This window comes from Astyanax mexicanus, chromosome 23 (assembly GCF_023375975.1).
Source record: "Astyanax mexicanus isolate ESR-SI-001 chromosome 23, AstMex3_surface, whole genome shotgun sequence".
NCBI lineage: Eukaryota > Metazoa > Chordata > Actinopteri > Characiformes > Acestrorhamphidae > Astyanax > Astyanax mexicanus.
The window spans coordinates 24716866-24737020 of NC_064430.1; the positions used below are offsets into that span (position 1 = coordinate 24716866).

The 20155-nt window shown below is 41.3% G+C and overlaps 1 protein-coding gene across 2 annotated transcripts in view; it reads right to left on the minus strand.

The window, feature by feature from the left end:
• Positions 1-2434: 2434 nt before the first annotated feature.
• bean1 (brain expressed, associated with NEDD4, 1) overlaps positions 2435-20155 on the minus strand; it is a 28080-nt gene continuing 10359 nt past the window's right edge. Inside the window, exons 1-5 of one of the 2 annotated variants that reach the window (XM_049471312.1) lie at positions 17610-18918; positions 9810-12407; positions 7568-7733; positions 6584-6722; positions 2435-3108 (exon numbers count right to left, since the gene is read on the minus strand). In XM_049471312.1, coding sequence (XP_049327269.1) covers positions 2796-3108; positions 6584-6722; positions 7568-7706 — 591 coding nt within the window. In that variant the 5' untranslated portion in view covers positions 7707-7733; positions 9810-12407; positions 17610-18918 and the 3' untranslated portion in view covers positions 2435-2795. Of the gene's footprint in view, positions 3109-6583; positions 6723-7567; positions 7734-9809; positions 12408-17609; positions 18919-20155 lie in introns of those variants that run through there. The other variant, XM_022665405.2, reaches the window with a different exon arrangement.

A 20155-nucleotide genomic window follows, 5' to 3' on the forward strand; every position in this document is an offset into this window, starting at 1 on the left:
TAAATTGCTCTTTATAATGGAAGCGATCATCATTTACACACCTCTAGAGTTCGTCACTGCGTTCCATAAGTCTAGGCTTTATTTTCTCAAACACAAAATCATAGAACGCTGCTCTGAACTGGAGGACTTTCATAGTGAGATTTGAAGGACGCAGCTGATGTATCCTTCATGGACCTCGGTTTCGCACATATGTGTACCCCACATTGTAGCCTCACGCTAAAGGAAAAAAAATACAAACAGCACCATAAAAATAGCCTGAAAATACTAAGGTTTGAAAATATAAGGACAGTTCAAAATAATATAATTTATTTCTTTGAATAAATTAAACAGTACATAAAACTGGGGAAGCTGAGAAAATTGCGTGAAGGTAGTGGAAAACATAGCTTCCACAGTTGCGTTTTAATTTTTTTTTATACAGTAATTATAATTAATTCTGTTAAGAAAAAAATATCCATCCACCATGTGCTGTTTGCACGTGACATCACCGCCATTACAATAGAGTAAAAAACGTTTATTTTAAAATGTTGAAAGTCAGAAAATGTATATTTTTCTCTGAAGAAATAAAAAAGACATTTTGCCACCTCAATCTCACCATGTAAATTTTGTGCAAAATGTCACAATGAAGCCTAATTAAATCTCTTTTTCCATAAGAGTCAATCATTGGACAGTCCTAGTCCGAGGCCCTGCCCCCTCTACCTCAACTGTAGCCTAGACTTTGGATCGCACCTTGTGTTTGTGTTCAGTCAAACATAAAAACTCAAAAAATCTCAAAATATGAGTACCAGGCAAATTTCATATCAAATTAATCACAGTGAGTTCAACTAAAAAAATAAAACAAAAACATAATGAAAACATATTTTATGTGTTTTAATATAAACTGTATACAATCAAACTCCAAGTTAGTTGTTTTTCACTTATTTTCTTCACTAATGTAAAACTGTGTAAACATTTTAAAGCCGCATCCAGGTGATCTTAATAATTAAACATCAATAATTAATAAAATTAAAAAATATATATATTTTTCTGCCGGTTAACCAATAACAAGTTTAACTTCCCAAAACACCCAAATTCCCATGGGGTCTGTAAATAGATTAAGTGCTATTTGTTGCTCTAAACACATTAAAACACACATACGCGACCTTCTATAAAAATACCTGCTGAAACCTTCTGCAATAATTTTATCATAATATCAATGCTGAATCTATAAAAATACAGATAATATGTGTGTGGGATCAGGGGTCAAGTCTTTATTTTTGTATTTATCATGTCATTATTAGTTTTATGTATAGTATAGTATTATTTATATAGTTCTGAGTGTGTTAAGGGCTTAATAAAACGTATTTATATACATTAACTATTATTAAATTAGATATTACTGACATTAACCATGCTACTGTTTCACCATATCAGCTAATAAATCAACACCTTTAATCACATTCTAAATAAACTGGCAGTTTAAATCAATAAAAACACTGAGGGCCTTAATAAACTGTATAATAAGTGATTTTTTTTTATTAATAGCTGAAATGTGTTTCTTTAAAGTAATAAAACACTCCAGTCCTGCTTAATATTTTTTATAAACATTTCCTAATTTTTTAAAAAACGCCTTTGTTGTGGTTATAATATCTGCCTCTGCAGCGTTCAAATGTGCTATAAGTGAGGATGATGTTTCTGTGTACTTTGGTACTCTGACATATCACAATATGCAGATCAAATCAATAATACTGCCCCCCTGCTGACATCCAACCATCTGCGTCTCACTGCTATCAGAGGCACACTGCGATGCCCCACCCCTGAACCAATACACCACCCAGTGCCCCTCCCATACTACTCTTTTCATTTTTTTTAAGCATTTTTGAAATTTGACCTGAGGGTGGAGTCAGCAAAAATCAGGGCATTTAGTTACCCTTTAAATCTTTCACCTCAGACATGTACAGCTGTCCATGAGGGGGCGCACTAAGCAAGATTTGGAGTAAAAGTGGATAAAACTCCCTAATTTTACTGTAGCTTAACCTCAGCCTGAAGTACATCACACAGCTAAACCTGCATTTATCCCATTTTATACATCATACAGTGTCAGAAAGCACAAAATCAAGACTTCAAGACTTCAATAAGAAATTACTGAACACTCACACCAATCATCTGGACATGCTATTAGCACCATGCTAATTGGTGTTAGCTGCTAATCATTGTACTTAATAAGCTTCCTTGTTTCTTAGTTGTTAGCTACATTAGCTTTAGAGAAGTAAACTCTTTATGGATGGAGATATGAATGGGTCACAATGATAAACTGTAAAATATGAAAGAACACATTAAAGTAGAGGTTCTAAAGACGAGTCTGATGAATGTGATTATACAGTTAGGTGTTGTGATATGGAGTTAGCAATGGGTTCCTCCTGATGTTCCTCAGCTTCCAGGCTTGAGGCGGTCCATGTTTTTGATCTGATTGGTCATCTTCAACCTGGAACAGTGCTTTCGGATGGCTCTGACAGTTCTGATTGGCTCACAAAACTTGAGTCAGGAAATCGTAGCTAATGATTAGTAGCTAGTTTGTAGTTGAGTGGTCATCAGAAAATGGGAATTTGCTGATCTTAGAAAAATCCCATAATTCTCATTGAGAAGTCACTGCATAAAACAGAACCGAAATAATCAGATTTTAAGGTTTTTGATTGGATTTCTGATCGGATTCCTGATCGGATTTCTGACTCAAAAACCCAAATCGAACCCTGGCGCTCTAGAAAAGTTATCTAAGAGCATTTCAAACTCACAACCAATAAGAACCTGGTGTGGTTCCTTCAGGTCTGTGGGGTTAGGGGGATGGGCCGGTCTGACTCCGCCTCCCCCACCACTGCCTCGTACGGGGGCGCCTCCTCCAGAGGCAGTGGAGAAGGTGGGATGGACGCGACTGACCAGGCTCTAAAATGTCGCTGTCTGATTGGATACGCTGAGGAGTCTGGGAGGAGCTCCATCTGCAGGTCATAGTGTGCGTGGTGGAGGCGGGGGGAGGACGGATGGTCCCAGCGGAAGGGGTCGGTGACGGAGTACGGTGGGGGCGCCTCGGCCGGTTCATACATCGGAGGGGCTCTGGACTCCATGCACTCATCGTATCTGAAATAGAAGCAGAGATTGTGCTAAAATGACATCAAACATCACCTTAGCAACACCATAGCAACACCACAGCAACCAATGAAAACAACTTTAGATGCATAACAATCCTGTACAACACAGCAAAATGCTGTAATGCTTTAAATGCTGCACATTTTTATAATAACAATACAACTTAGCGGTATCACAGGTGGTTACTATGATATGTCAGGTGGTTGCTTGGGTGTTACTAGTTTATTTGTATAATTTGTTACATTTCAAGGGTCCACATCTTGTTGATAGCTGTGTGACAAGATGCATAGCGAAAACAATATCCATCAGAAAATAATTTAGGGATCTTCTTCTTCTGTCTCTCTCTCTGTCTCCCTCTGTTTCTCTCTGTCTCCCTCTGTTTCTCTCTGTCTCCCTCTGTTTCTCTCCCTCTCTCTTTATCAATTTTTTATTTAAAATAGCTTTATTGGCATGAATTGCAATTAACAACTTTTGCCAAAGCACTGAAATAAGTATTAAATACACAAAAGGTAAAAAATAACAATAAATATAAAAACATTAGCTTACAAATAAAAGAAGATCATATAAATAAATACATAAAAAATAGATCAATTAATAAGATATCAATAACACCGTTATTAGTTGAGACATGTTTGGCTGATAGTGTTATGGTCTCAGCTTCTTTTCCGAGAATGGCTTCTTCTTCTTCCTCTCTCTCTCTCTCTTTCTTTCTCTCTCTCTCTCTCTCTTTCTTTCTCTCTCTCTGTTTCTGTCTCTCTGTCTCTCTCTCTCTGTCTCTCTCTCTCTGTCTCTCTCTCTCTCAGGTCAGTGAGAGATGGGCAGGTACTGTTCTTGGTGAGATGATTAAATATTGATCAGAAAGGAAGCACCGCTTTACTGTCCTCTGATCAATTTTTAATTAGTTTTGGAACATCCTGTACCTGCTGGATCTGCTGGTTCTTATTTTGTCACTCTTACTCTCTTTCTTCCTGTCTTCATTCTCTCTCACTCCATTCTCTTTCTCTTTCACTCCATCCTCTCTCATTCTAACTCCATTTTCTCTCACTTTATTCTTTCTCTCTCTCTCTCTCTCTCTATCTCTTTCTCACACTCTCACACTCCATCTTCTCTCTCTGTAGTGCTAATTTCACAAGCATAAGGGACTGATAAGCAGTTTAACTCCACCCATTCAACCTACAGCAGTATAGCCCCACCCAGTTAGCAATTTAGCAGTATAGCTCCACCCATTTAGCCATTTAGCAGTATATCTCCAACTATTTAGTCTATAACAGCATAGCTCCACCTATTCAACTTACACCAGTAAGGCTCCACCCATTTAGCCATGTAGCAGTAAAGCTTAAACTATTTAGCCTACAACAGTATAGCCCCACTCACCCATTAAACCTACATAGCTCCAACCATTTAGCAGTATAGCTCCAACTACTCAGCCTACAGCAGTTTCACCCATTAAACCTACAGCAGTATAGCTCCACCCATTTAGCAATATAGCTCCACCCATTCAACCTACAGTAGTATAGCGCCACCCATTTAGACACTTAGCAATATAACTCCACCCATTTAGCAGTATAACTCCACCCATTTAGCCATATAGCTCCAACAATTCAGCCTACAGCAGTATAGCTCCTATTATTCAGCCTACAGCCCTGGTGCAGTGGAGTGATGGTACTGCGGAGGCTAAATCTGTATTAAATGAGTGTCTGTGGTGAAGATCCTAATGGTGGAGATGCTGGAGTTGCTCAGGTTGCAGGTTAAGCAGTTTAGCATTGATGTAGAGCACTGTATAATCGCAGTGCGGTCGTTACGCCGCGCTGTAATTGGATGAAATGATCTGCGGGCTTCCCCGGCAGAAAGGCAGACCGGATAAATGGCGGAGGAGGAGGAGGTGGATAAATTATTGAAGATGCCAATTAAGTAATCTGCCATTTAGCTCCGGCGCAGCAGGCCTGCTCCACAGTACAGCCCTGCCATTAGCAGCCTCGCAGGATCTGCAGGAGGAGGTGGAGCTTGTGGAGGAACCGTGCTGAGATCTGTACACTCAATACGGTCAATCCAGAGCATCTTGTTCCACAGGTAAATCAGGTGAGCTGCCGAAGTAATTGAACACATTGAAAACCATAGTAACTGCCATAGCAACTAATGGCACTCATACTGAGCCTTATGTTCTACAGTACACAATATATATCCATCCATTCCTCCATCCACTTATCCATCCATCCATTCCTCCATCCATCCATTTATTAATTCCTCCATCCATCCACCCATTTATTCATTCCTCCATCCATTCATCCATCTATTCATCCATTTATCCATTCCTCCATCCATTTATTTATTCCTCTGTCCATCTATCAAGTTTTTATTCCTCTGTCCATCCATCCATCCATCCATCCATCCATCTTTATATGTACTTCTTCAGTAAAACTGAAAATGTCTTGTTCTCTTACTGTTTTTATGTATATTTTTGTATCTGTTTAAATCTGTGCTTAGGTGTCTAAAATCTTTGCATGGTACTGTACATTATTACCTACCTCATTCCTCACTTTCTCTCATTTTCTTTCTCTCATTCTCTTGGTCTCTTTCTCTCTCTCTTTTTCTCTGTTTCTCATGAGTGATCCAATAATAGCACGCTGATGGACACAGCAAGCCTAAAAATAGTGCAGTCCGGTCCCTACGTCCCTCAACAGCTCTCTCTCTCTCTTTTCAGAGAGTGATGTCTCTCCCTCACACACATGTCTGTGTGTGTGTGTGGTGTGTGTATGTGGTGTGTGTGTAGCTGATAAGGCTAAAGCTACTCATGCAGTAGGAAAGCTTACTGAGCTGAAACACTGAGGTTTGATTCAGTTTAGTCGAGTCGATTGCTTGATTCAGTGATTCACTGATTCACACGTTCAGTATTGTTTTCTCTCTCTTTCCTTCTGCTTCTAATACATCACAACAACCTGTCCATCACAAATATTATCCATCCATCCATCCATCCATCCATCAATTCATCCATCCATTCATTCATTCATCCATCCACCCATCCATCCATCCATCCATCCATCCATCCATCCATCCAACCATCCATCCAACCATCCATCCATCATTTTGTATCCATTTGTCATTTTATACAACCTCCACCTACCCATCTAACCATCCATCATCTCATCCATCCATACATCCATCTATCCAACTTTTTTATCCATTTGTCATATCATACAACCTCCACCTACCCATCTGGATGGATAATCATTCCTCCATCCATCCATCCATCCATTCAACCATTTATCCATTTGTCATTTTATACATCCTCCACCTACCCATCTAACCATCAATCATCTTATCCAACCATCCAATAATCATTCCTCCATCCATCCATTCATCCATCCATCATAACTGTGGGAATGTCAGTGTTACAGGAGGACAGGTGTAGTGTACTGAGCAGGTGTGATGATTAAAAAACTGCAGGTGGAGGTAGGAGGTCACTCACTGGGGCGGAGCGTCCGGACACATGTCGCTGATCTGGGACACGGTCTCGGCGTAGGAGTCCCAGTCAGATGCAGTGCGGGAATCATCAGGACGGATCGGCCTCAGTTCCCCATTCGATCCTACAAAATAGCGGTCTCCCACTACCAAGACAAAATCAATGTAATGTAATAAGTTCTACAGCTGCACACTGTAACTGTGATAACGAAAATATACACTACAGTATATTGTCCACAGGTGTTTAAAAATAAAAGCAGCAGCTAGGCATGCTGGGAGTGTTTTTACAAACATTAGTGAAAGAATGGGTCTCCTGCACACAGGAACTAACTTTCTGCAGAGGCATTAATCACAACACACCTCCAAACTTCATGTAGCTTCAGATTAGATCAAGAACAGTAAAGCACAGAGAACTTCATAGAATGGGTTTTAATGGCCGTACAGCTGCATCCAAGCCTTATATCACCAACCGACACAAAGCAAAGCTTCAGATGAAGTGGTGTAATGCGCGCTGACAAATTACTAATTATTTTCTGTCTGGCAATCCAACGTATGATTCTGACTTTGGGGGTTATCAGGAGAAAAGTATTTGCCTGACTGCATTGTGTCAGGTGTAAAGTTTGGTGGAGGGGGGTCATGGTGTGGGGTCGTTTTTTGAGGAGTTTTGGACTCTTGCTCCTTAGATGCAGTGAAAGGGACTTTTAAAGCTTCAGCCAAGAGATACCAAGAGACTTTGGACAAGGTAACTCGATAGAAAACTTTTTTGGGATGAATTAGAGTGGAGACTGTAAGCCATGCCTTCTTGTCCAACATCAGTGTCTGATCCCACCTAAAACTCCCATAAACACACTCCTAAATCTTGTGGAAAGCCATCCCAGAAGAGCTGAAATCAGCTGCAAAAGGTGGGTCTGCATCATATTAAACCCTATGGATTAAGAATGGGAAGTATTGTGTGTATTATTGTGTGTATACAGTAAGGAGGTGCCGGTACCGAGACTGCTGGAGCGCAGGTTCGGGTTCCTCTTGTGGTTCCCCTTCCTCAGCCTGCCGATGATGATGGTGATGCAGGAGATGATGATCACGAGGCCGATAACGATCCCGGCCAACAGCAGACTCGCCTCACTGCTCATGGACGAGGCTGCACCGGTTCGAGGTCACTACACACACACACACACACACACACAGTTGTGTCAAAAGTATTGCGACACCTTCTTATTCATAGTTCCCACCAAAATCGAGGGTATTAAAAAAAATTCATCCTGCTTTTGTTGGAGTAACTGTCTCTACTGTATTCTTACATCCATAGAATCCATTCGACCAACCAACCAACCAACCATCCAACCAACCATCCAACCAACCAACCATCCAACCAACCAACCAACCATCCAACCAACCAACCATCCAACCAACCAACCAACCAACCAACCAACCAACCAACCAACCAACCATCCAACCAACCAACCATCCAACCAACCAACAAACCACCCATCCATATTTGGACATACAATACCGGTCAGAAATTTGGACAGTTTGGACAATTTACTGGATTTTCTCAGTAATCTTTATGAGGTAGAGTCACCTGGAATTCAGGCTTTCAGTTAACAGCTGTGCTGAACTCATCAAGAGTTAATTACTTGAACTTCTTGTCTCTTAATGTGTTTGAGAGCATCAGTTGTAAAGTTATGAGAGATAGAGTTACAGGTATACAGTGAATAGTGAATATTTGAGTAATGTTCTAATCCAGATTATAGACAGAACTACTCAACTAAGTAAAGACAAAAAAATGGTATATAAATAACATTATAATGATGAAACTGGCTCTCATCAGGACCGCCCCAGGAAAGAAAGAGTAAGAGTTTGTCCTTATCAACTTACAAAGTTACTGCATGATTCCTTATGTGTTCCTTTATATTCTGATAGATCACTTTACTATTAATTTACTATGTAGGAAAAATACATAGAATGAGAATAAATAATAAACCATAAATGTAATATAGTGTGATAATCGGGGAGTTCCTATAAAAAGTATGATCGTGACGCTGAATATAAAATGACGCACTAGTCTGGGGTCTATAATAGGACCCCGGTTCCACAAAAGCTCCTCTCTTTCCTCTGCAGGTATATTTAATATTAGAACATGTGATTGGTTTGCTGTGTAAAACACCCCCTCTAATGTCCTCCATTACAGCCTGATGAGATAATCACTCCATTTATATATGTGTGTGTGTGTGTGTTTGGAAGATAAATGTAGCAAGAGCAAGGATATAATTTTATTTTCAGTAGCGTATGAGTGTATGAGTGTGTGTGTGTGTGCACTGTAAAAAAGTTTCCTGTAAATTTTGCAGTAAGATAACGACAAAAATGTCGCAATAAAAGATTGTAAATTAATTCAGTGATTCACTGTGGAGAAAGATTAAGTTACTATAAATGAATTACAGAGTATTACCTTTACGCTATTTCTAGTGATGACAATAAAATAAAAATAATATCAGATTAATCACAAAAATATTCTGTGATTAACTGTGATTAATAGCACTTGTTCCTCTCAAGACGCAAGTGTTTTATTGTAGATATTTAAATATAAAAATAAGATTGAATGTAAGAAATGTAAAATGCAATTATATTTATATAAGTGGTGTCAATTAAAATACTATTATGGGGAAAACCTTAAAAGAGTACTTCAGTTTCTAAATCAGTTTCTCTGATTTTAGGTTTATGTTTGAGTAAAATGAACATTGTTGTTTTATTCTATAAACATTTAGCCCAAATTTCAAATAAAAATATTGTCATTTAGAGCATTTATTTGCAGAAAATGAGAAAAGACTGAAATAACAAAAAAGATGCAGAGCTTTTAGACCTCAAACAATGCAAAAGTTTTAGGAGTTCAGATATCAATGTTTGGTTTAATATTTAATATGTTCTCCTCCACCAGTCTTACACACTGCTTTTGGATAACTTTATGCTGCTTTAATCCTGGTGCAAAAATTCAAGCAGTTCAGCTTGGTTTGATGGCTTGTGATCATCCATCTCTTCTTTGAAGATGTTGTTTTGTGTGGTTTCAGCCTCATTTATGTAACCTTCGGCACAACACCGGCAATAAGAGTAAAAATATAAAAAATAATAATAAAAATTAAATAGGTATAGATCGGAAGAGAAAAATGATGGATCATCCCGTCACTAATTATAACTTTAATCTTATTTATCGTTAGCTGAGCTCTAATGCTGAAAGTTACCCAAGTCTAAAGCTTCTTATCGGAGCCTAATAATCAGAGGAAGACGAGCGCAGCTGCTGTCGCTGTGGGTCCAAGTCGGCCGCGAGGCGGAAGCGTCTGATTGGCTGTGACAGGCCGCAGAGGGTCGTCGCCGCAGGCCGCTGTTTACCAGATGTAATTCTGTAAAATGAAAGACACTGCATCACTCCGACTGTCGAGCTCCCAGCTACACTCGCTGGCACAGATATGAGTGTTAACACACACACACACACTCACACACAGTGTAATCTTTATTTCCTGGAAGATCCTAATGGCGCTGGTGTTTTATGGTTTCTCAGCAGAACCTCCCTCGGGTCAGAACTCCACAGAACACAAAGCTCCCGCTACAATAAACACACACACTACACACAACACACACACTCCAGGGACCACATAACACACTCAAAACTACTTTTACAACATTTGTCCTTATATTTCTGGATATTCTTCAAATAAATGCAGCCTTCAGCTTCATCAGTTACGTTGTACCCATTGCTGACACAAATGTGCAAATGCACACACACATACACACACACACACACAGACACAGCTCATCTACGAGAAGTACCATCAATAGAATAGAACTCTCTAGAGCAGATAAACATACATAAACCTACTGAATCCATGTCTTATGCAGGTGTGAACGATGGAGCTCTGTCTAACACTTTGCGACCAATATGCAAATCAATGTTGCCAGGAGCTAATAGGAAAGATGTCGGTTTTACTCAGAATAGCTGTAGTGCAAACAAATCACCTGGATATTACAAAAACAGCACAGCCTACTCTCAGTTACAGGTAGTTTCAGGTATTTGTTGAGAAACATCATCGTGTGACAAATGATGAAATCCTACATCAGGTAAAAAGAACCCCTGCAGAAGTGCTCCATATACCCGGTTAAACTAAAGACTCAAAGTGAGCAAGAGTACAATTACTACAGGTTATCAAGCAATGTCGGACCAACTTTTAGCAAGAAACTTATTTCGTTTGCAATAGTTTAAAATGAGAGAGCACTTACAATTGTTGAGTTTATTTGATTTTACCAAATTAAAAACCTCTGGAATATAATCAAGAGGAAGATGGGTGATCACAAGCCATCAAACCACCAAACTGAACTGCTTGATTTTTTGCACCAGGAGTAAAGCAGCATAAAGTTATCCAAAAGCAGTGTGTAAGACTGGTGGAGGAGAACATGATGCCAAGATGCATGAAAAAAACTGTGATTAAAAACCAGCGTTATTCCACCAAATACTGATTTCTGAACTCTTAAAACTTTATGTTTTCTTTGCATTATTTGAGGTCAGATAAACCCCATTGGGCTGGTTGTTAATAGAGGAAACAGGATTAATCCTTATTCCGGGACTCAGGAGACGTGGTTGAGAGCGAGGTGACAGATTCAGCAGGGCTGGACGTCATCATACACAGCATCACCTGACCTGCTGCATTCCTATCTCACATTATTCTCTATTACTGTAATCTTTGGGACGTGCTCCAAATCTCCCATCATCAATACGACAAGACACTGCACAGAAATACTTAACAAAATGTTGTTAATGTTACAGAAGCTTATGGAAATCATGTGACAGTAAATCTGTGCCATAATTAAAGCTAAAAAAGGGTCCAACCAAATGTAAGAGATTTTCCCCCAATTTTCTTAGGCCAGGTCAGGTCGGGCTCAAGAAAATAGTCTGATCTAGGCATCTGTTTTTTTGTGCTATTTTTATTGTATATAAAGCTACGGCGTGATAATCACAGTATAGAAAGTAACAAATCAAACTGTGTTTTTAAAAAAGTTGCACAAGTTAGAATATTATAATCACGCAGCTTTGGACCTTATATGCTTTTTTTTTTATTTAGAAAGTATTTTATATTTAAAACATTGTTAATTATATCAGAGTAGACGAAAGTAATTGTAAATTATGTTATTGTTCTGTTTCAGTTTAATGAGTGCGCAGTGCATAGCCATATTGTTTTAGACTTATTGCTCTTTTATGTGTTTTGCACATAAGCTATATGCTAAAAATAAAAAGAAAATTGTTTGTTCTTAAAACGTTTTATATTCTTAAACATTGTTAACTATATTAGAGTAGACGGGGAGATCTGTTCTTAATAAATGCTTTTCTTAGATAATAGGTCTATGCTTCTTCAATGTTCTGTTGCAATGTTAATTAACATCATTCTAAACAGATTTCGTTCATTTAAACATTCAGATTTTTTTTTAAGTTAAGATTGACTGACCTTCATTTCTTCGTAAAGTACTTTTCATTTACTTAGTTACTTACTTATTGTAACGCCAGGTAGTGAGGAGTGACGCAAGCCGAGTAAAATAAGCAAACAGGTTTATTAACAGGCAGTATAACAGAAAACAGTAAAGCCAGGCAAACAAAGATCTCACCGAAAACCAAAGACGTAGTCGAAAGTACAGTCCGAGTTCGTAACTGCGTATCAGTCCAACCATGCAATAAATCCAATAAGGGCAAGACAAAAGACATAAACCAATAATCCAAAAAGAGAGTCGTAAACATAAAGCCAAAACGAGAAACAATAGGATAACGCTTAGTATGCAACATAAGTTAACAATACCTCGCTGTGTTTGTTTACATACTGCAGACTTAAATAGCGGAGCTAGATGGGTATGAACCGGAACTAACTCAGAACACAGGTGAATCAGAGCGTCGGAGCGAAATGTGATTGGGTGAAGTAGAACGGATACTGTTGGTGTCATAATCAACAGGATTATGGGAAATGGAGTCCGGTAATGTGGAAGGAGAACGAGGCGGCGTGACAGTTCCCCCCTCCAAAGAGTCCGAAGGAGCCGAAGGACGAGGACGATGCAAGGAAACCACCTCCTCCCCCCCAGTGGCGTCCTGGACAGGCAATGCAGAAGCGGGATCGGAACGGACGGGAACCCTGGACCTTGGACGACCTCTCCTGGAGCCGCGGACGGAACTGGAAGAAAGGGCAGAAACTGAACCACGACGTCTACTCCGTCGAGGAACCGGAGACCTCTTCCTGGGGCGACCTCTGGGGCGTGGAGCCGGACGAAACGGATGAGACCGATGAAAGTCCTCCACCATTAGAGGGTCCAGAACATCCCTCGCAGGCACCCAGCTCCTTTCCTCTGGTCCGTAACCCCTCCAGTCCACCAGGTACTCCAGGGCTCCCCCTCTCCGCCTGGAGTCCAGCAGTCGTTCCACCGCATAGACTGGATCACCATCCACAGCCACCGAAGGAGGAGGAGGCGATCCAAGCGACGTCTCATCCAACGGACCAGGGATAACCGGCTTTAACAAAGATACATTAAACAAAGGACAAACACGGTAATGAGGAGGCAAATCAAGACGGTAGGTGACTTCATTAATTCTCTTAATAATCTTAAAAGGTCCAATGTACTTAGCTGAAAGTTTCTTATGTGAATCTGGTTGCCGGAAATCCCTGGTTGACAGCCAAACCCGATCTCCAGTAGAATAGAGGGGGGCCTCGCGACGTAGGCGATCAGCCTGTCTTTTCTGTCGCTGTAATACTGCCTCAATACGCCTGTGAGTCTCCTCCCACACTTCCTCGCTCCGACGCATCCAATCGTCAACTGCAGGAATGTTGGAGGGTTCAGCTGACCAGGGCATGATGGGTGGTTGATAGCCTAAAAAACACTGAAAAGGAGTCAATTTCGTGGTGGAACTGATCAAGGAATTCTGAGCTAGTTCGGCCCAAGGGAGGAATTTAGCCCAATTGTGAATGTTGTTAGAACAATATATTCTCAAAAATTTACCTAGCTCCTGATTCATTCGTTCACATTGGCCGTTACTTTGAGGATGGTAGCCAGAGGATAAACTAACAGAAATGCCTAATCTATTCATAAAGGCTGACCATACTTGAGAAATGAATTGAGGACCGCGGTCGGAAACAATATCTTCAGGGATACCAAACACACGAAAAACATGATTAAACAAAGCTTCAGCAGTTTCAAATGCAATGGGCATTTTACAAAAAGGAATGAATCTAACACCGCGAGAGAATCGATCTATGACTGTCATGATCACTGTCTGACCCATAGATTCAGGGAGGTCTGTAACAAAATCAACTGCAAGATGGGACCAGGGTCGAGCAGGTACGGGCAATGGCACTAATTTGCCAGCGGGGAGAGTACGAGGAGTTTTACACTGAGCACAAATAGTACAAGAAGCAACAAAGTCATGAATGTCCGAGCGCATGTTTTCCCACCAAAATTGATTCTCCAATAATTCATATGTTCGAGTCTCACCAGGATGTCCTGAAGTGAGAGAAGTGTGGGCCCATGTGATAAGTCTATCTCTACACTGGTCAGGTACATAGGTTTTGTCTGAGGGACACTGTGCAGGGGACTGTGAAGTGGAGTTAATCTGATCAATCTCCTCTGTGATCTCCCATCGGATGGGAGCTACCACAATGCCTGGTTTCAGAATAGTAGAGGGTTCTGAGCTTTCTAAACTCTCGTCCTCGTAAATTCTAGAGAGAGAATCTGCCTTGGTGTTTCTGGAACCTGGTCGATAAGTGATAACGAAATCAAAACGTGCAAAGAAAACAGACCAACGAGCCTGACGTGAATTTAAACATTTCATGGATCTTAAATACTCCAAATTCTTGTGGTCCGTGATTACTACAAAGGGATGTAATGATCCCTCCAACCAATGTCTCCACTCCTCTAAAGCTAGCTTAATAGCCAAAAGTTCACGGTCGCCAATGCCATAATTACGTTCAGCTGGGGAGAGCTTATGGGAGAAATAAGCCACCGGGTGCATCTTACTGGGGGAACCGAAATGTTGGGAGAGTACAGCTCCAACCCCTACACTGGACGCATCAACTTCAACTACAAAAGGTTCCTTAGGCTCGGGATGTTTCAATAAAGGGGCCGTAATAAACACCTCCTTGAGAGAAGAGAATGCAACGGATGCTTCTTCTGACCAAACCAATTTTCGGGCATTACCTTTTAGCAAGTTTGTAAGTGGGGCAGCTACTGAACTATAATCACGTATAAATCTACGATAAAAGTTAGCAAAACCCAGAAATCTCTGTAATTCCTTGACTGATTTGGGACGAGGCCAATTAGCAACAGCTTGAACCTTCCTATCATCCATAGTTGTACCAGTAGGACTGATCACATATCCTAAAAAGGAAATGGTAGACATATGAAATTCGCATTTTTCTGCTTTGACGAAAAGCTGATTCTGAAGTAGTCGAGTAAGTACAGCACGTACATGAGAGACATGAGTATGTAGATCAGGTGAGTAAATAAGAATGTCGTCAATATATACTATGACAAACCGTCCTAACATATCACGGAGTACATCATTAATGAAGGATTGAAACACGGAAGGGGCATTCTTGAGACCAAACGGCATAACTAAATATTCATAGTGCCCCCTGGTGGTAAAAAAGGCAGTTTTCCACTCATCTCCCTCAAATCACCCTCTCTGATTCTTACCAAATTATAGGCACTACGGAGGTCTAACTTAGTGAATAAGGAGGCTCCACGTAATTGTTCAAGAGCCACCGGAACTAGAGGCAGTGGGTACGGATATGTCTTGGTAACAGCATTGAGTTGGCGATAATCGATACAGGGGCGAAGACCTCCATCCTTCTTCTTAACAAAGAAGAAGGATGCGGCCACGGGAGAGGTGGAAGGACGAATAAACCCCTGAGCTAGAGCTTCCTGAACGTACTCCTCCATAGTGCATTCCTCAACCTGAGTTAATGGGTAAATGCGTGATTTAGGAGGTATCTGGTTATTAATAAGTTCAATCGCACAATCATAAGAACGATGTGGGGGAAGTTGAGTAGCACGAGATTTGCTAAATACTTCAGATAAATCTGCATAATCGGAAGGAATAAGTGTAAGCGATTCTTGACCTGGGCTCTCTACAGTAGTAGCCTGAATCAACAATTTAGGACCAGTAATACAGTGATCATGACAGTAGGGAGACCAAGAAATGATTTCACAATTAGACCAAGAAATCAGAGGGTTGTGTTTTTTCAACCAAGGAAGTCCTAAAATAATCTGATAGCTAGTGTCCTTCATTACAAAAAACCTGGTCTCCTCAGAATGCAGGGCGCTGACTTTCAGTTTGACTGGTGTGGTGATGTGGGATACGGCTCCTTGTCCAACTGGGGTCCCATCCACCGCAGACAGCCTCATTGGATTCTCCAGGCACTCGAACTGGATCTGGAGTCTTCTGGCCAACTGCTCATTAATAAAGTTCCCCTCAGCACCGGAATCAATCAGAGCTGGAAAAACACAGGAAGAGGACTGGCAGAACAGAATAACAGATATAATAAATGATCGTGAAAACATGTCAGAGCTTAGTCGGCTTACCCTCTTAGCATGTGGAACCCCCTCCACACGCTTTCCCGAGTCAGAAGCAGGTGGCTCATATGGACGGTCCGGGTTGCCATGGTAACCATGGGATTGCCCACCGTTGGACGAGCCTGAAGACTGTTTTCGCTGAACTCGGGGAGGGCAGCTCCGACATTCGCGTAACATGTGCCCCGCTCTTCCACAGTAGAAGCATAATCCAGCCTGAAGTCGTCGCCTCTTTTCTTTACTCGATAAACGGGTAGCATCCACTTGCATGGGTTCTTCCTCCCTGAAAGTGGGCCGAGGAGTAAATCCAGATGCACGGGGCGTAGCGAGATGAAGAGTAGGGATACCAGCTCTACGACCAGGTAAAGAGCTTTGTTTAAGCTGATCCAGTCTAATGGCTAGTGAGATTAGTTCATCAAGGGGTAATCCATCGTCCTTGCATGCTAATTCGGCTAACACATCAGCCCTGAGTCCGTTACGAAACATCACTTGTAGCGCCGGTTCATTCCAGCCACTACCAGCAGCCAGAGTGCGAAATTCCAGAGCATAATCAGAAACAGAACGATTTCCCTGACGTAACTGGACTAATAATTCCCCCTGAGATTGTCCGTGATGAGGGTGTTCAAAAACCAGCTTGAACTCACTGAGAAAGTGTTCGTAGGTGCTATGCTCAATGCTAGACCAGATAGCAGTAGCCCAATCTAAAGCTCTACCGGTAAGGCGCGATATAAAAAATGAAATACGCGCTGCATCGACGCTCACAAGAGAATTGGCAAAAAATAGCGACATTTGCAAAAGGAAACCTCTGCACAAATCCGGAGAGCCATCATATTTATCGGGTTTGCTAACCGGAAAAGAAGCCGCCGAAGGATAGCTGGGAGCGCTAGCTGGAGAGCTAACAAAGGCCTGGTTAGCGGAGGCTAAGCTAGCTGGCGTGGCTACTCAGCTGAGCAAGCTGATTAGCAATATCTTGGAGGCTCGTAGTGATCTGAGCTAACTGAGAGTGCTGCTCAGACTGCTGAGTAGTAAGAGTGGTAACGGTGTTAGCAAGGCTCTCGAACAACTGACTATGCTGTTCGAGAACCCTTCCCTGGTTACCGACTGCCTGTTGAAGATTATTTAATTCGGCCATCACTAGCGGCGAGGTATTATGTAACGCCAGGTAGTGAGGAGTGACGCAAGCCGAGTAAAATAAGCAAACAGGTTTATTAACAGGCAGTATAACAGAAAACAGCAAAGCCAGGCAAACAAAGATCTCACCGAAAACCAAAGACGTAGTCGAAAGTACAGTCCGAGTTCGTAACCGCGTATCAGTCCAACCATGCAATAAATCCAATAAGGGCAAGACAAAAGACATAAACCAATAATCCAAAAAGAGAGTCGTAACCATGAAGCCAAAACGAGAAACAATAGGATAACGCTTAGTATGCAACATAAGTTAACAATACCTCGCGGTGTTTGTTTACATACTGCAGACTTAAATAGCGGAGCTAGATGGGTATGAACCGGAACTAACTCAGAACACAGGTGAATCAGAGCGTCGGAGCGAAATGTGATTGGGTGAAGTAGAACGGATACTGTTGGTGTCATAATCAACAGGATTCTGGGAAATGGAGTCCGGTAATGTGGAAGGAGAACGAGGCGGCGTGACACTTATTAGAGTAGTTTTTTTCTTTTCATAATATGGATTAGAACATTACTCAAATACTAAAAAAGCTCACGTACTAAAATAATGTTGGGTTTAAATCAGGCTCTGGCTCATAATGACAGTTTATGGGGAGGGTCATTTTGGGCTCGGGCCGGGTCGGGCTGGAGTTTTTGGGCCTGATCTAAGCTCTACATTTCTTTGGTCAGGTAGTGTACAGTATATCACACACAGTAGCAGCAAAAACAATGTTTGTATTTCAGGATAAAGCAATGTAAATCCGTACCACAGTCAGACACTGTTATCCTCTGTAATAGAGGTTTAGAGGAGCATTAATCTCGGGACGTTATAGAGAAAAGCGAGGCCCGGTGCGGAGCTGCTGTGGACGGGATGTGGGTCAGAGAAACTGAGAATATTTAGGTCAGTGTGGATCGCACCAAGCTTAAACCTCCCTCACTCAGCCTCCGCCATTAATAACAGCCACCGGGGAGGAGCCATCATTACCCAGCCTGCCTCGCTCTAAATTCACCATTATCTCCACACACCCACAACCTTCTTACTGTTACAGAGGAAACAGTTTTTTTCAAACACACTTTACCAGTCTGTACAACCTGCCTACTTTCAGCTTTCAGTCAGGTGTTTAAAAACTCCAGCAGCACTGCTGCTGTATCTGGTCCACTCACTGTACCACCAGCTCAACACACACTAACACCACATACACCACCACCATGCTAATCACTGCTGTATCTGATCCATTCACTGTACCATCAGCTCAACACACACTAATACCACATACACCACCACGCTAATCACTGCTGTATCTGATCCATTCACTGTACCACCAGCTCAACACGAACTAACACCTCACACACCACCACCATGCTAATCACTGCTAATCACTGCTGCAGTATCTGATCCACTCACTGTACCACCAGCTCAACACACACTAACACCTCATACACCACCACCATGCTAATCACTGCTGCAGTATCTGATCCACTCACTGTACCACCAGCTCAACACACACTAACACTTCATACACCACCACCATGCTAATCACTGCAGTGCTGAGAATAATAACCACACACCACCCTAATAATAATAACAATAATAATAATTAGCTGCTATGTGAGTTTTTTTCTCCTGTAGGTTCTTAACATTGAAGAATAGGGTGAAAATAATAAGAATAATAATAAAAGTAAATAGAGAAACAGTACAAATTACAAAATGTCATATATCGTCACTGGCCACTGCAGAACATGTATCTCCAAAACCCGAGCTTTAAGAGCATTTTAAACACTGTTTTCACACATCTTTAGTCCAGTTAAAACAGACTCTGTTTCGTTTGCTCCCTTGGTGCGGTTCGTTCCGGCCGGTCTGAAAACTTATTCTGGTTTCAAACTAAATCTGGATCGGTTTGCTTTTTTGTGAGAACATGATCCGGTCTCGATATGAACCAACTATCAAATATACTAATTTTATTTGAGCTAAACTGCTGATGAGGCGCAGTTTAATCTGATATATATTAGCCACATAACGCTAGTTACCACAGCTATGAACAAACGCTATCTCTGCTACTGCTCCATGCTGTTTATACACTAAATGTGTGGTATGTGCAGGGTTCACTGCTCGCAGCCTCGCAACTCCGTTTACTATGTAGCAGTGGCGTGCAGTGAATATAGTGGGTACCCCTTCTGAAACAACCCGCCCGAAATCAATGCACGTAGCGTAACCCCTTCATCCGAGCGCATAGTAGGGGTTAGGCAGCCATGGCCCCGCCCCCCGCTGTGAAAATCATGAATCTGATTGGTTAGATTGTCCTCTGACTGTGCTAACAGACTGATTACTACACCCTTCTCAAAATCAGGAAAAGGGGCAGCAGACCGTGAGCAGAAGCCATTTTAAAAAGCTTTGATTGGTTAAAAGTCAGATAAGAGTCCTGTAGCAACTGAAAAAACAGACAAATGCTTTAAATTAGTGACTGTTATTTTGGTTACTTATAAAATAAATGCTTACACTTACAATAATTATATTATATATTTCCTGATTAAATATTATGTAATTATTTACATGCACTTTTGTCACCCCTTCTCTGAAGGGTTAGAAGGGCCTCACTGCACACCACTGATATGTAGACATCTGAACTTTCCTGCTATATTTACTTTTTCTTACTCCAGACAGCTCTGACCAATCAGAGGAGACGATGTGCTTGCTTGCTTTATTGATGTGCATTTTGGTGTGTTAAGGTTTGTGTTCATGCCTGTGTGAAACCAAACCAAACAGAGGGAGAAACTCTCAATTGATCCGGATCATAGAAACTTTCACAACTACAGAAGTGAAAACACCCAA